We start from the raw sequence: 13,610 nt of genomic DNA, 5'->3' as shown, positions 1-13,610 counted from the left end.
AAAAACCAAAAAACAAACATTGCTTGGTGGGATTATCATTCTGAAAAATTCCTTCATCTTCATTAACCCAAATTTACAGCTAATGTTTGGACAGAATGAGAACATTTCAGCATGTACCTGTGCATTTACTTATAATGTAATGATTCCCACATGCTCTGATCCTTTATATGGCATAAAAAAATCCAGATCATAAATGAGTGAGGAAAACTGCTTGTTTTCTCAGTCAGCTTTAAAAGTTTTAGTATCACCTCCGCTGCTAAAGCAGATTTGTTATTCATCACTGTTAAACATTACTTTCATCCAGTCATCCGATGACCAAAATTACTTCACTCTAGTCCACTGATATCCTTTGATATCTTTTGTCTACCTGAATATTTTCCTTTAATAACCCTCATTTTTTGTTTTTATTTGAACCAAATCATAGAACTGATTCTGTGTAGTAAATGATATTGATTTTTGATATTGGATTTCCTTCTTAGACTAGATGGATAATCCCTTCCATTGTTTCACCTGACCTGCTCTGTTGTTGTGGTCATGCTTTCTTTCAACGAGGTGCAATGTCTTGAAAGTACTTTTAGATTAAAAAGTTATATCACAATTCTTCCCTCTAATGATATTTTTCCAGAACAAATAATTAAAAATATTAATTTAATAATAATAATAATAATAATTTTAACTTAATCTGTTTGCTTGTGTCTTTCACAGTGGCAGATTGTTGGGTTGTTAGACAAAAAACTGTCTGGATAGGTTAATTGTAGAAGCTTTTGATAACTGTCACAACAAGAGACAGATGGTAAAAGTTTTTAACTGTTGCCTGTATAACCAACAGAGGTCCAAGAGGTTATTACAAAAAAAAGGCTGGCCAGAAAGTAGAATGTAATGAGGACAATGTGATTAAAACCAAGTTGAGTTACCAAGTGAAGTGGTGAACAGAGAGTACGAATACACATAGCATAAGTAAAGTGGAACAATTGAGCTGATGGGGCAAGCTGGGGTGACTGGGCATTGTTAAAAACACTGACAGCTTCTGCTGGGTGGAACAGGCAATTAACAGAAAAGTACTAGTAAATCTGGTTCATCAAACTCATGTCTTTAAACTGAATTTCTACTGTGGTGGTGTGGGTTTAAAGTTAAAATGAGCCATTAGCCTAAAAACTAAACATATGCCAGGTTTAAATAAACCAAAGGTAGTTTGGTATCTATGAAGTGACAGTGTTTCCAGTTAGCTGGAGATACAAACATTTAAAATAATTTAGTCCTTGCAATAAAAATAGTATTGTGAAACAACAGACACTCTTACGATTGTGCGGTTAGATACCTACATTATATATTTCATACGTCATTAAACATGACTTCAAAATTTGCACAATAAAGCACAATACTGTGGAAAATGTCTGTGCAATTTGTCAAAGCCTGATCTGCAATTACTGTTTAGATAAATGGACTATTGTCCAGATACAAACACATTACACTGTCTGCAAAACAGGTGTTTATGTTCATTTAGTTTTATTATGCCATTTTTACTATAACGACCATACAGTGCACTAAACCTCGCCATGCCCTCTACACAGCATCAACAACTTCACTCCTGTATAGTCAGTATGACTACATATATTGGGGTAACCCTATAGATATTTTCCTAGCTCTCCCATTTTGTTATTATGACTACTGTATTCTTATCATATGCTAAAGTTAGAATTTGTGTCCACAGTATCAAGTTATATGTAGCTTTTGTTGTGTACTTTTTACAAGTAAGGCGGTGGAAGAAAAAAGATAAGGAAATGAGAATAAGGCAGTAAGAATCGACAACAGCAGAAGGAAAGAGAAGAAAGAAGAGAGAAGATTGTGATAAAACACAGGAAATGAGAAATGGAGAAGAGAACCCAACTTTTACCTGTTGGGTGGGTGGGTGAGTGAGTGAGTGATGTGAGTGTGTGCATTTGTATTAGAAGTCAGTTTGTGAGTGTGACTGACAATGACAGTGAGTGCAACGAGTGGGGGTCATTCTTCTGTTAATTAGTAAGTTAATGACACACTATGCTCCAGCGGACATGCAATATGGCAGGCTGACACACACTTACATACACACACTTACAGCCACACATAAGGATAATGGCTAAGTCTGCTTCGGTGCTCACGCAATGTGGCAGGCTGCTATGCAAAGAGCTTGACAGTGAGATAACAGGCTAACAATGACACTTCACACATACAAACACACACAGCAGCAACAACTGACAGGGAACCTCATCAAACCAGCTTTAATGAAGTCACTTTTCCCAAATAGAAAAGAGGAAGAAAGGAGTGATGAGCAGAAGAGGGGAGAAAAAGGAGGACAAGGTCGCATGGATTGATGACGCTCATTAGCCTAATAAGGTACTTTAATGAAGCGGGCCCAACACTATAGAGTGCCACAGAGTCTAAAGAACACACACACACACACACACACACACACACACACACACTAACAAAAACACCCAACTGGTTTGTGTTCTCTTGTATTCACATATAAATATAGCTATTTTTGTCAGCTTCTAATAGAGCCGGGCGATATGAGGAAATTCTAACATTGCGATATCTTTTGGCTATATAACGATACACAATATTTATCACGATATTTTTAAATAACCTCCAAAAAGCAATGTTATTTTCAACCACATGGTGCCTAAAATTGCACTTGTATACTCATTCAAATCAACCGTTCAATATTTTTTTTCTATTTTAAATACAAAAAATCTGAATTAATTAAAATGTTTAATTTTAACCACTTTTTAACCATCCGTTGCCCACCAAGGTTTTTCACAAATGACTATACTGTCACAGTATGTCTCTCTCTTTAACAAACAAAAGATCATAGTAAGAAAAAAAAGGACATCAAGCAAAAATTCACGAGGCAAAATAAAACAACCGAAATTAAAAAGGTGCTCTTTTGAGCTCATAACATATAAAAATTGTAAAATAAAAAATGTGATGACCACAAATTACAGAAACAAAAGTCTAGACAGTGGTTATAAAAATGACTGACCAAGAACAGTCACAAGTATCACTGCTGGTTTATTTAACGTTTTCTTTGGTGTGTGGAGAGACTGAATTTTTCAGTCGATGACTTTTTATGGCGTTGTTTTTGTGCCACTATTCTGAGCGCATGTAAAAATAATTTGCAGGTGCAAGTGTTGCATTTTGAGGAGAAATTTATTTTGAGAGAAGAAAAGCTAAATTTGAGTGAACAAAATTCATTGCTGCGTGCAAAAAATGTATTTCAGTGTTTGCTATTATCCATACACACACACAATAGCAGCCCCTCTCGCTCAGTTTTTGCACTTGCGCTTGCTCGCAATGTGTTGCTTGCGCTCTCAACATTTCTGCCTGTGCGCGCTCAACTCTTTCTGTACACCGTCAGTGTTGCCAACTCCTCAGTAAGCAAAATCGCTATTGGCTGTCCTAAAAGTCGCTAGAAGTCGCTAAATGACGTCATCGCCTAATTTGCATAATTGGTCATGCTAATGTAATTGTAACCTACGTTTTTGGAGAGAGAAATAACATCGTGGAAGAGACATAAAGCGAATAAAAAAACGTCCTAAATGCATTTAGAGTTTATTTAGAACTACAAATTAAATTTCTTTTTGCAATTATTGTTTTTTTAATGTCACAATTCCAACCCTGCTCCTTTACCCGGGCTTGGACCGGCAAAAGTGACCCGAAATAGGAGTTACTTTGTGTGTTCATAAGTAGTTTTAAACCTTGTGATCCACAAAACAGCATAAGAGTAAAAGAAGAACTGACTTCAGCTAGAATTTAAAAAAAAAAGACACAAAGCTGGAGTTATTCTGTCTTTACGTTGCACAGCTGCCTCTTCTTCTCTCATTCTCCCCCCCTCCCTCTCCTGTTGCTACTTCAATTATGAAACTGATCAATGATCAGCTGATCGGCTTTTCTCTCTTGTTTGTTTATCGCCCACTTTGCGCCAGAAAGAGGAAACCAGCGGATGTTGCGCTAAACAACAGCAGCACGTTCAAGTTTGATCAGCTGTTGTTAGAATTAATTTAATATTACTTTCTAGTATCAGCTGATGTTTGCTGGAGCCACAGCTGTAAAAGCTGCAGGTCATGATACCGGTTTGGATATGTGATGAGAGGGAAACATGAAGGTGATACAAATCATACATATATGCCAACAAGACAGTGTACATCACTGTCACAACAGCGTTTGTTTTAGTTCAAAGGCTTTATGGTTTTTCCTATAATACCTGGTGGTGTAGTCGGCTGATTTTTTGTCAGTTCAGCCTTATATATTATGTTTAACCCGAGTCACCACCCGGTCAGCTGGTGGGTAACAGGCATCTCCGAAAACGTTAAAGCACTTATGTAAATATGTGATGTCTTGATAAATCGAGCAGGTATTTGAAGTTTACACAGCACCATTCTCGCATGAAAATATCTTGAAAGTTTATTTTGTGACCCAGAAAGAGTAATATTTCAAACTCCGCCACTCTGTGTTCCTCCGTCACTGCCTCATTTGAGTTTTGGACGAAATGCATTCTGGGATATTGCATTTCGTCATTTCGAGCTGATTGGAGACTAAAACAGCCAATCAGATTTTTTTTGCATCCAAGTCTGTGATTGGCTGGTTTTGTGGCACAAATATAACGGTGTACAGAAAGAGGTGAACGCGCACGGGCAGAAATGTTGAGAGTGCAAGCAACACATTGCGAGCAAGCGCAAATGCAAAAACTGAGCGAGAGGGGCTGCTATTGTGTGTGTGTATATGGATAATAGCAAACACTGAAATACATTTTTTGCACGCAGCAATGAATTTTGTTCACTCAAATTTAGCTTTTCTTCTCTCAAAATAAATTTCTCCTCAAAATGCAACACTTGCACCTGCAAATTATTTTTACCTGCGCTCAAATTATTTTTACGTGCGCTCAGAATAGTGGCACAAAAATAACGCCATAACTTTTCAGCTGGTGGAATACATTTCTGGTACTCCTACCTTTTGCAGGAATAGTTTTACGGCACGTTTTGCAAATTATCTGATTTTGTTCAACATCCTCCTTGTAAAATCCAAACGACAGTGAGTCTCATTCCCTCACTTGTCTGAAACTCCCACAGTCACCATATTTTCCCTGTCTGGTAGTATATAAACACAAATGTTCAACGCAGTGTGTCAAGTAGAACATTTTACGGTTGGGAGGGGGGAGGATTAATTATATATTTGCAGCATTGGCTTAATAAAACTCACAGTAAATTACATTCAGACAGCTTAATATTTCCATGGCAACTTATACTCGATGATTACAATAAAGCCATTTTAACCACTGTACGTGGAAAAATCTGCGATACATTGAGTATATTCGATATATCGCTCACCCTAGCTTCTAACTTCCATTTCTCTTCCAAACACTCACAGATACCCAACACAGTAAAACATAACAGTATGTACACAAACAGTTTTACATGCAAACACACACATGCATAAATAAATACAATGTAAGCTCACACTCACCTCTCCTTCTGAGGACTGCAAGAGGAGGTCTTTTCTACAAGACGCCGTAAAATCTCCCACTCCAGCACTGACCTCCACACCTCTGGGGGCCTCTAGAGTTAGGGTCCGAGTTGGGGACTCCAACCTGAGAACCATTAGCACAGTCTAGTCATGCTGGAAGCACTGGAAAGAATAGACACACACAACTGCAAGGATTTGTAGTATGAACATGAGCAGGGTGATTTTAGGTTGATGCTTCAGCTGCCATTAGATGATTTTGTCGCTTCTGTCAGTCTGCCCCAGGGCAGCTGTGGCTACAACTGTGGTTTGCCTGCACCAGTCTGTGAATGTGAGAGTGAATGAACAGTGGAATTGTAAAGCGCTTTGGGTGCCTGGAAAAGCGCATATAAATGCAATCCATTATTTGTTTTTTTTTGTTTTTTTTTAACTTTCTCAATGACTGTTTTGTGAACACAGTTTTTAACCCTAGAACACTATCGCTTGGTGATTTTCACCGGAGCAAATACATTTACATGATTTCTCTCTCCTGCAGCTGTTAGTGTGTCGAGGAGATTGTGCCTTCACCAGGGAAGTCTCAAATGTCCCAGGAATGGGTGTATCAAAGACCAGCTTTCCAGCGTCATTTTTTATTTTTATTTTTTTTTTTAGGAATTTTTTGTTCTTGAATTCCAGATTTTTCTGTAATTTTGGAGCATTATTTTAGCATCCCCCCATGAGACTTTTTTCATTTTGTTAGACATGGCACAGTTGAAAGTAAAAGCTGACCACTCTGATTTGTCATGTGTTTGATATATTTTGATGACAAGTACTTTTTGTTGGTCATATTATATCGAGTAAAAATCACCCGGCATTAGTGATTGTTACTATTTATAGCGATAGTGTTCTAGGGTTAATCCACCAGCTTTTCAATCAAAAGCAAAGGTTCTTGTATAACAACTGAATATTTACTCTTGAGTGAGTATGGAGCATCGTACTCTGTAGGTAAACAAAGTAAAACATTCAATAAAATACAACTTCTTGAACACAAAACTTGAACTTTCTCAGTTACTCATTTAATAATAAATGTACACTGAAAATTTTGGATAGAGCCCGACTATATTCTTAAGAAATTTTATGAAATCAATGAATTTGCGATTACTTTGTAATAAGCACTAACATAAACATGTATTTAGACTTCCCTGTTTCAGGGTTATCAAGTAAGCTCTTGAAAAGCTTGTTGAGATAGACATTTTTGCTAATACAATGAATAAAATCGGACTTGCTATTATTTTGACATTAAGTTGTAACCAATTTGGAAAATTATTCCAAATTAATTCAAGGGATTGTGACTTGTGTATAATTGTCTTGCATGACAACCTAGGAACAGGTAAACTACAAACTACAGTAGTCTATGAAATTTTTATCACTATAGCAACCATTAAATAAACTGTACTGGCACCAGCAGATAACTGTGGATACAGACAGTTTAGAGGTGTATTATAGTGTTTTTAGTCTGGAATCATCAGTAAGTGATTAACAAATTTCCCACGTGTGGGACTAATAAAGGCTATCTTATCTTATCACTTCCTCAGGAGGCTGGGTAGAACGACACAGTTACACTCCTTTTTTAGTATTGCACAGTAAAGTTTCATAGAAAATGTATTAAACTTTTAATTTAGTCTTTTGCTCACATGCTTAATACATGTTAAAATAAACAGAATGTAATGTTTGCAGAGCAACACATCCATTTTCAGGCTTTGATTAAAAAAAAGTAATTTAATTTTAGTGAGCAGAAATGTATTTTTCTTTCAGAGAATATAGGTGCATTGAAGGGTCAGTAGGTAGGGTTGTGTGAAGCTGAAAATAATACAAGGTGATTAAACAGTTTGGTGGCGTAAGATAAGCACAATGCTTCGCTTAAGGACATATTGGCAAATTAAATCAAATAAAGAGCAATTTTTGATGTGAAGTATAACAAGTTACACACCAAAGACCAAATAACAAACATGTTTCAGTACAGGGGAAGTTTTCCAGACAAGCTTTGCTCAAGGGCACTTCAAAAGATTGGTTTCCCAATCCATATGAAGAGGCTGAAAGGATAAAGTGTTCAAGCCAAAGACTAGATTAACTGAACTCATGATGTTTGTCAGATCTGTGTTCAAAAAACAGATGGACGTAAAAAAGAAATAGGAAAGAAGCCTTTGGCCAGGAGCACTTTGGTGATGATATCAAGCTTCCACTGTTAATGTCCTCCACTAGACTACAGTCCCCGGGCTAAAGTCATTTACTTTTACTGTGTAGAAGCTGAAAACTGTTTATTCACACAATTGACACAAGCACTGTGGTGGGAAAAAATTAACAATTGAAGATTCAATCTGAAAAATTAAACATTATCTGACAGAAAAAAAGCTACTTTAGTAGCGTCATGGTCTCTGTGCCTTCAGTCCCTCACATTTTCTCCCTTATTCTTGCTCATGAATGCATAACAGGTTGCCACTCTGGGGTGTGGCAGTTAATCAAGACTGGGAGGCAGTGCACACTTGGTTTCCATTATTCATCCTTTGTATATAAAGACCACCTTCTTTCATCCACCTTTACCAGGTTGTTCAGCTGCAGTAGCAGTAATATCAGGCTTCACTTGTTTCATGCTTTCTTTAATTCCTTGTAACTTATCTGTTGTTTCTGTCTTTAGAAACCCCTTGGTATGTGCTCCAGATCTTCAAGGCTTCTCTGAAAATGTTTTGTGGATCCCCCAATCTCACTGGAACTGGACACTGAACACTGACCTTCTAGCCCACTCATTAGTTGTCTGCAACAATTATTCACTGCTCAGATTAGCCTCTGTTAATAAACACTTTGACTTGCAGTTGTGGACTACATATAAAGGTCTATCCATTTTGAGTTCATTATGACAAAATGATTGAATGAGACACAGGAGAACCACAAAGACACTCTAGTCATATTTGAACCAGTGGGAAGAATGGAGAAACACAGCTGCAATGATCTTGAATATGAACAAGGAGAGGGTGGTTTTAGATTGATGCTTCCAGTATAGGCTTGGCATCAATTAAAAAATTACCTGAGGATTATACTCAGTCACCAGATTATCTGCACATTGCTGGAACAACATCACATCCCAAAACAAGTTGTTGTAATCAGAGCTCTCCTCCAATCTCTAGCTTCACTAAGCACTCTGTTAGTTTTGTCTCAGTCTGCTGCTAAAACCCCTGCAAGCCTAAAACGATTCCCCACCTCCCTTCTGTGATGCTTCTTCCCCCATGCATGAGGCTGAGGGAGGTTATATTGGTAGTGGGTAATTGCTTCAGCAATTGCTTCCTTTTGGTCATCGTCCCCGCTTGTTTTCTACAGATTCTCCCCAGGTATTGTATCTGGTTAGTCTTTTAAAGAGAAGACCTTTAGAAAAAAAAATAGATACATTTATTCATGAAAGTTTATTTAGCCATTAGGAGCCACGCCTATTAATGATTTGTTACCCCTTTACTCTGGGAGAGTGCTACTCATAGACATGTCAATCTCTGGCAGCATATCTGATTATTCAGCTATAACTCATTATTCAGCTATGCTACTGCAGCTTCATGTGACCACTGGATCGCAATGGTGAAATTTTGCTCTCCAAGATAATTTTAACAGTTTTAATGGTCAATTTAAGGATTAGCTAGCCACTAAACAGCTCCAATGTAGTCTCTTGTGCAAGTTATAAATTGGGAAGGATTGCCAGTTGGTGTTACTTTTGTCTTTCCACTTGCTTTCAGTCAGCCATATCAGCTGTCGTTTGACCTTAGCCACCCTCCTTCTTGTCTCCACCTGACCTCTCTTCTGTGCCAGAGGTTTACTGTGGTCCAAGTGCCTCAACACACTCTCATTTTCAACACACTGATCCTATGACTGTGACCCCTCCTGACCACCAAATTATAGAATCTGTCACAGCCAGAGAAAGAAGCTATAGAAAAATAGATTAAGGAGTCCTTAGAAGCAGCAATCTTATGGCTATCCTCTTCACCAGTGGAAGCAAAACATGTATTGACTATAAAAGTCTAAACCAGATCACAATCAAGAATAAACACACCCTGCCTTCAAACAGTACAACTTTACAGCCTTTGCAGGGAGCCACCATCTTTACCAATTTGGATCTCAGAAATCCTTATCATTTCTAGTTTGTATTGAAAAGATCAATGTAAAACTGCAATCAATACGCCCAGGAAACTTTGTATATGTAGTCATTTCATTTGGACTAACCAATACTCCAGCAGTTTCCCAAACCCCAGTAAATGACTTTTGTGAATCAGTGTTTATATACCTTGATTACATCCTCATCTTTTTCATACTGGGTATCAACAGTATGTGAGGAAGCTATTGTAGAGGCTCCTAGAAAACCAGCTCTGCGTCAAAGCTCCATGTTTCATGTAAAGCTGTGTGGCAGGCAGATGAATGACTCAAATGCAGGACTCAGAAACGAAGGGAGTGAACTAAAGGAGGCAGCTTTATTTGCTGTAATATGGTACTCGAAATAAAATATGAAAACACTAATAGAAACAAACAACAGATAAGCTAGGAAATATGATTTTGCAACTAGGAATGTACGACTACTAAATACACACAGGATAACAACAGGATGGGAAACAGGAGGGAACACAGCTGGAACAAATAAAGACTAAAAGGACAGGGGACGAAAAACTCAACACACTGAACACAGCATGAGAGACTGACAAGAAAACCCAAAAAGTATGGAGACAAAGACAAAGGCAAACAGGCTTGACACTGGGACCGGGGAGAAACAAACATAGGAACATGACTGATTGGGGAGACGGAAAGAGTCTTTCCAGATGTCTCCCCAGAATACATAAACGCTGGGTAATAGACCCTAGAACCATTACCACATTTCTTCTTAGTCTCATTTTTGGGGTATATAATTCAGAGTGGGTAAATGAAAGGACATACAGAAAAGATGAGAGCAGTGGCTAAATTCCCTCTCCCAGAAAACAGCTAAAGCGCATCCTGGGTTTTGCCAGCTTCTCCAGCACTGCCCTCAGTCCAACAGCATTTATGATGCTTTTGCAGGATTTGGAATCAGACCAAGGTTGCAATTCTCTGGACAGCTGAGTGAAAGCAGTTGGCGGACCCCAGGAGTACCCTGCCCCTCAACTACACCCCAAGTCAGAGTTTTGCTCTCAAACCAAATATATATATATATATATATATATATATATATATACACACACACACAATGTTGGGAAGGTTACTTTTAAAATGTATTCCACTACAGATTACAGAATACATGCCCCAAAATGTATTTTGTAACGTATTCCGTTACGTTACTCAATGAGAGTAACGTACTCTGAATACTTTGGATTACCTATTATATTATCATGCTTTTTACAACTGTAAATGTACTATTGCTGTGTGAATTGTTACTTTTACTGAAGGTTACTTACCATACCAATACCGACTAGATTTTTAAATCTTAATATAAAATGAGTAACAGTAGGGTGGACATTAGGTAAGGCTGCACTTTTTGCAGCGATCTCGTAGAGAAAACTATTCCGCGCGTATATAAAACAGGTCCGCGGCTCCGAACCGTAGTAAAGGGACCTCTGGCTAATACGTTGGGTTCTGTGTCGGGCTCGTAGCCGAAAACTAGCTTTACTTTGTTGTCTGGGTCAACTTTGCTAGCGAGAGACAGAAGAGGCGTTGAAAGGCTAATTCAACAGAACTTATTGTTTCGGAGGAAAACACGAACACGGTGTCCAGTCGAGTCTTAATAGCTTACTTACAACTGGGCTCGTCAGGCACTCTTTTTGGCTGCAGTGGTTATTATTATATTTATATGCTTCCGGCTCCCGTTTCTGCTCGGTGCCAACTTGTACTTTTCCACTTCCTTTTTCTCCCTCCCTCGCGCTCACAGACACATAACGGGTATAGCAGTCCATTCTCCCTGCAGCACGGACTACACTGCCCATGAAGCTACATTCTATGCCTGTAACACTCTGCCTATTGCCTTCATATTAAATCATTTTTGTGAATAATTTTTTAAAATATTTCTTCACGTCATTATGCGGGCCGCAAGTAGGGGTGACATGGGCCACGAGACTGAGACACAGGCATTAAAGCCTCTTAATGCCTGTTTTGTTTGGGGCGTGGAAACCAAAAATAGAGAGGGCAGAGCCGAACATATGAAACAGGAAAATACCGCCGTGTAATCCCTTTATTTCGGCAAAGTAACTGTATTCTGAATACCACCTTTTTAAACTGTAACGGAATATAGTTACTCATATTTTGTATTTTAAATACGTAACGACGGTACGTGTATTCCGTGTATATATATATATATATATATATATATATATATTCTAAGAAACTTGTACCCTCACTTCCTTGACTATGCGACTTACCCCGCTTTCTATCTGTCCAAACTAGAACCTCTCTCATCCAGCCCACTGCATTATAACAAAAAGCAGAGGGTTTTCATGTTTAGCTGCACTCAAATAATGAACATTTAGAATATATTTCTGTTTAAACATTCCTTCGACTCTCTTATCAGCTTTATATTCAGGATGTTTATGCTTCACCTGATAGTTTGTTTCTGTAACAGAAAGATGTTCCTTTTAAAATTACTCTCTGGAGAAGTAATTTTAGGTGGACATTACTTCTCCAAACTCATGTTTAGAGACAAAATAAAAACAATTGTCTTAATTACACTAATTTCAAATGCAGATTCACTTCATTTTAGACGTTTACTTCATTAAGTGCTAAAGTAGAGTAGATCACTAGCATCACGATAATGTCTCTTGAATTAAAAATACTTGAAGTAGGCTGATTTGCATCAGAATTAAGTAATTTCACCACAATTTACTACTCAATACTTTTTTAGACTAAATTACTCCTGGTGTGCTGTTCCCATTGTGTGATGTAATGAAAAGCTACATTAGAGCAAATTGTCATTGTTTCCCAGGATTGTCTTTGTTGTTTTTACATTTAATCACTTTTATTAGCATTCAAAATGTTTGGCTTTGTAATGGAAACCTAACACAAAAAAGTTGTCATGGTTTTTCTTTTTGTAGCTGTCTCTTAAAACCTTCATAACTTTTTTTTTTAAACCTGTCCCGTTTGGTTCTTTTGCCATCAGAATTATTGTCTAAAGGCGAAGAAAGATGCCCAACGGATTTACTTTACCAAATGGACCATCCCAGCCTTGCCGTAATGGTCCATTTGATTTACCTTTTATTGTTTATTTTATTTTATTTATTTATTTATTTTTTTTACTTGCTAGATACGGGACAGGGGAAAAGAAAAGGGAGAAAGAAAGAGGGGGAAGAAAAAAAAAAACAGCGAAGAAAACCTTCATAACTGAGTAAATGTCTTCTGTCAGCACCATTAGATGTTTCTTTGAGGTAAATTTGGTATTTAGTCTGGGTTGAAAAGAATACAAAACTGGCCCATCTGGAACTCTTTGAGCATTCCTGGTAGGCCACTTAATTGTTAAGCCAGTTTTCAAATGGTAAGCAATACAGCTTTAAATCTGAGAGTCAACACATTAGTTAATCTACTCTAACACTAGACATGTTCTACTGACACATTCTAAGATGTTGGGACAATGAGGAAGGAAAAGAAGGATACAAGTGACCACTCTGTAATAAGTACAGCAACACAAGAGTCTGCGAAGATTAAAAGCCCAGTTAGCCCAAGAGTAGCAAAGCAAGTTAGCACAGAGTGCTAAGGAGAAAAAATAGAGCTCCAAATTTCATTGGACCTGGACATCAACAAGAACAGTTACTGTGTATCATTATTGCATTGCATTCAGCTGTTCCTATCGTATTGCATGTGGTGAGGAGTTAGATATCTGTGTGTTTTTGCTTGCATTATTTTGAATAAATTATTATTTAAATAATAACCAGCATATGATGGTCTACTTTATGGTGTACAATTATGGATGCGTCTGCCATTCAGAAATTTCAACCATACTGGTTACTTATTAATTTTGGTGTTAAGATTTTTAGAGCAAACATACACTGAACAGAAGCCATAAATCCAAATTTTGATTTGCATTTATTTATTATTTTAGTTTATTAGTTAAAAATTACTCTTGCCTAACTGAAGGTAAAAGTATTCAA

The 13,610-nt window shown here is 37.6% G+C and overlaps 1 protein-coding gene across 1 annotated transcript in view; it reads right to left on the bottom strand.

Moving 5' to 3' along the window:
- Positions 1 to 13,610, bottom strand: part of LOC134629330 (zeta-sarcoglycan) — a 355,873-nt gene that overhangs the window by 24,501 nt on the left and 317,762 nt on the right. Inside the window, exon 7 of the mRNA XM_063476578.1 lies at positions 5,503 to 5,626. Within this exon, the coding sequence (XP_063332648.1) occupies positions 5,503 to 5,626 (124 nt within the window). The remainder of the gene's footprint in view (positions 1 to 5,502; positions 5,627 to 13,610) is intronic.

Source organism: Pelmatolapia mariae, linkage group LG6 (assembly GCF_036321145.2).
Source record: "Pelmatolapia mariae isolate MD_Pm_ZW linkage group LG6, Pm_UMD_F_2, whole genome shotgun sequence".
Lineage (NCBI taxonomy): Eukaryota > Metazoa > Chordata > Actinopteri > Cichliformes > Cichlidae > Pelmatolapia > Pelmatolapia mariae.
This window is presented reverse-complemented; position numbering and strand designations above follow the sequence as displayed.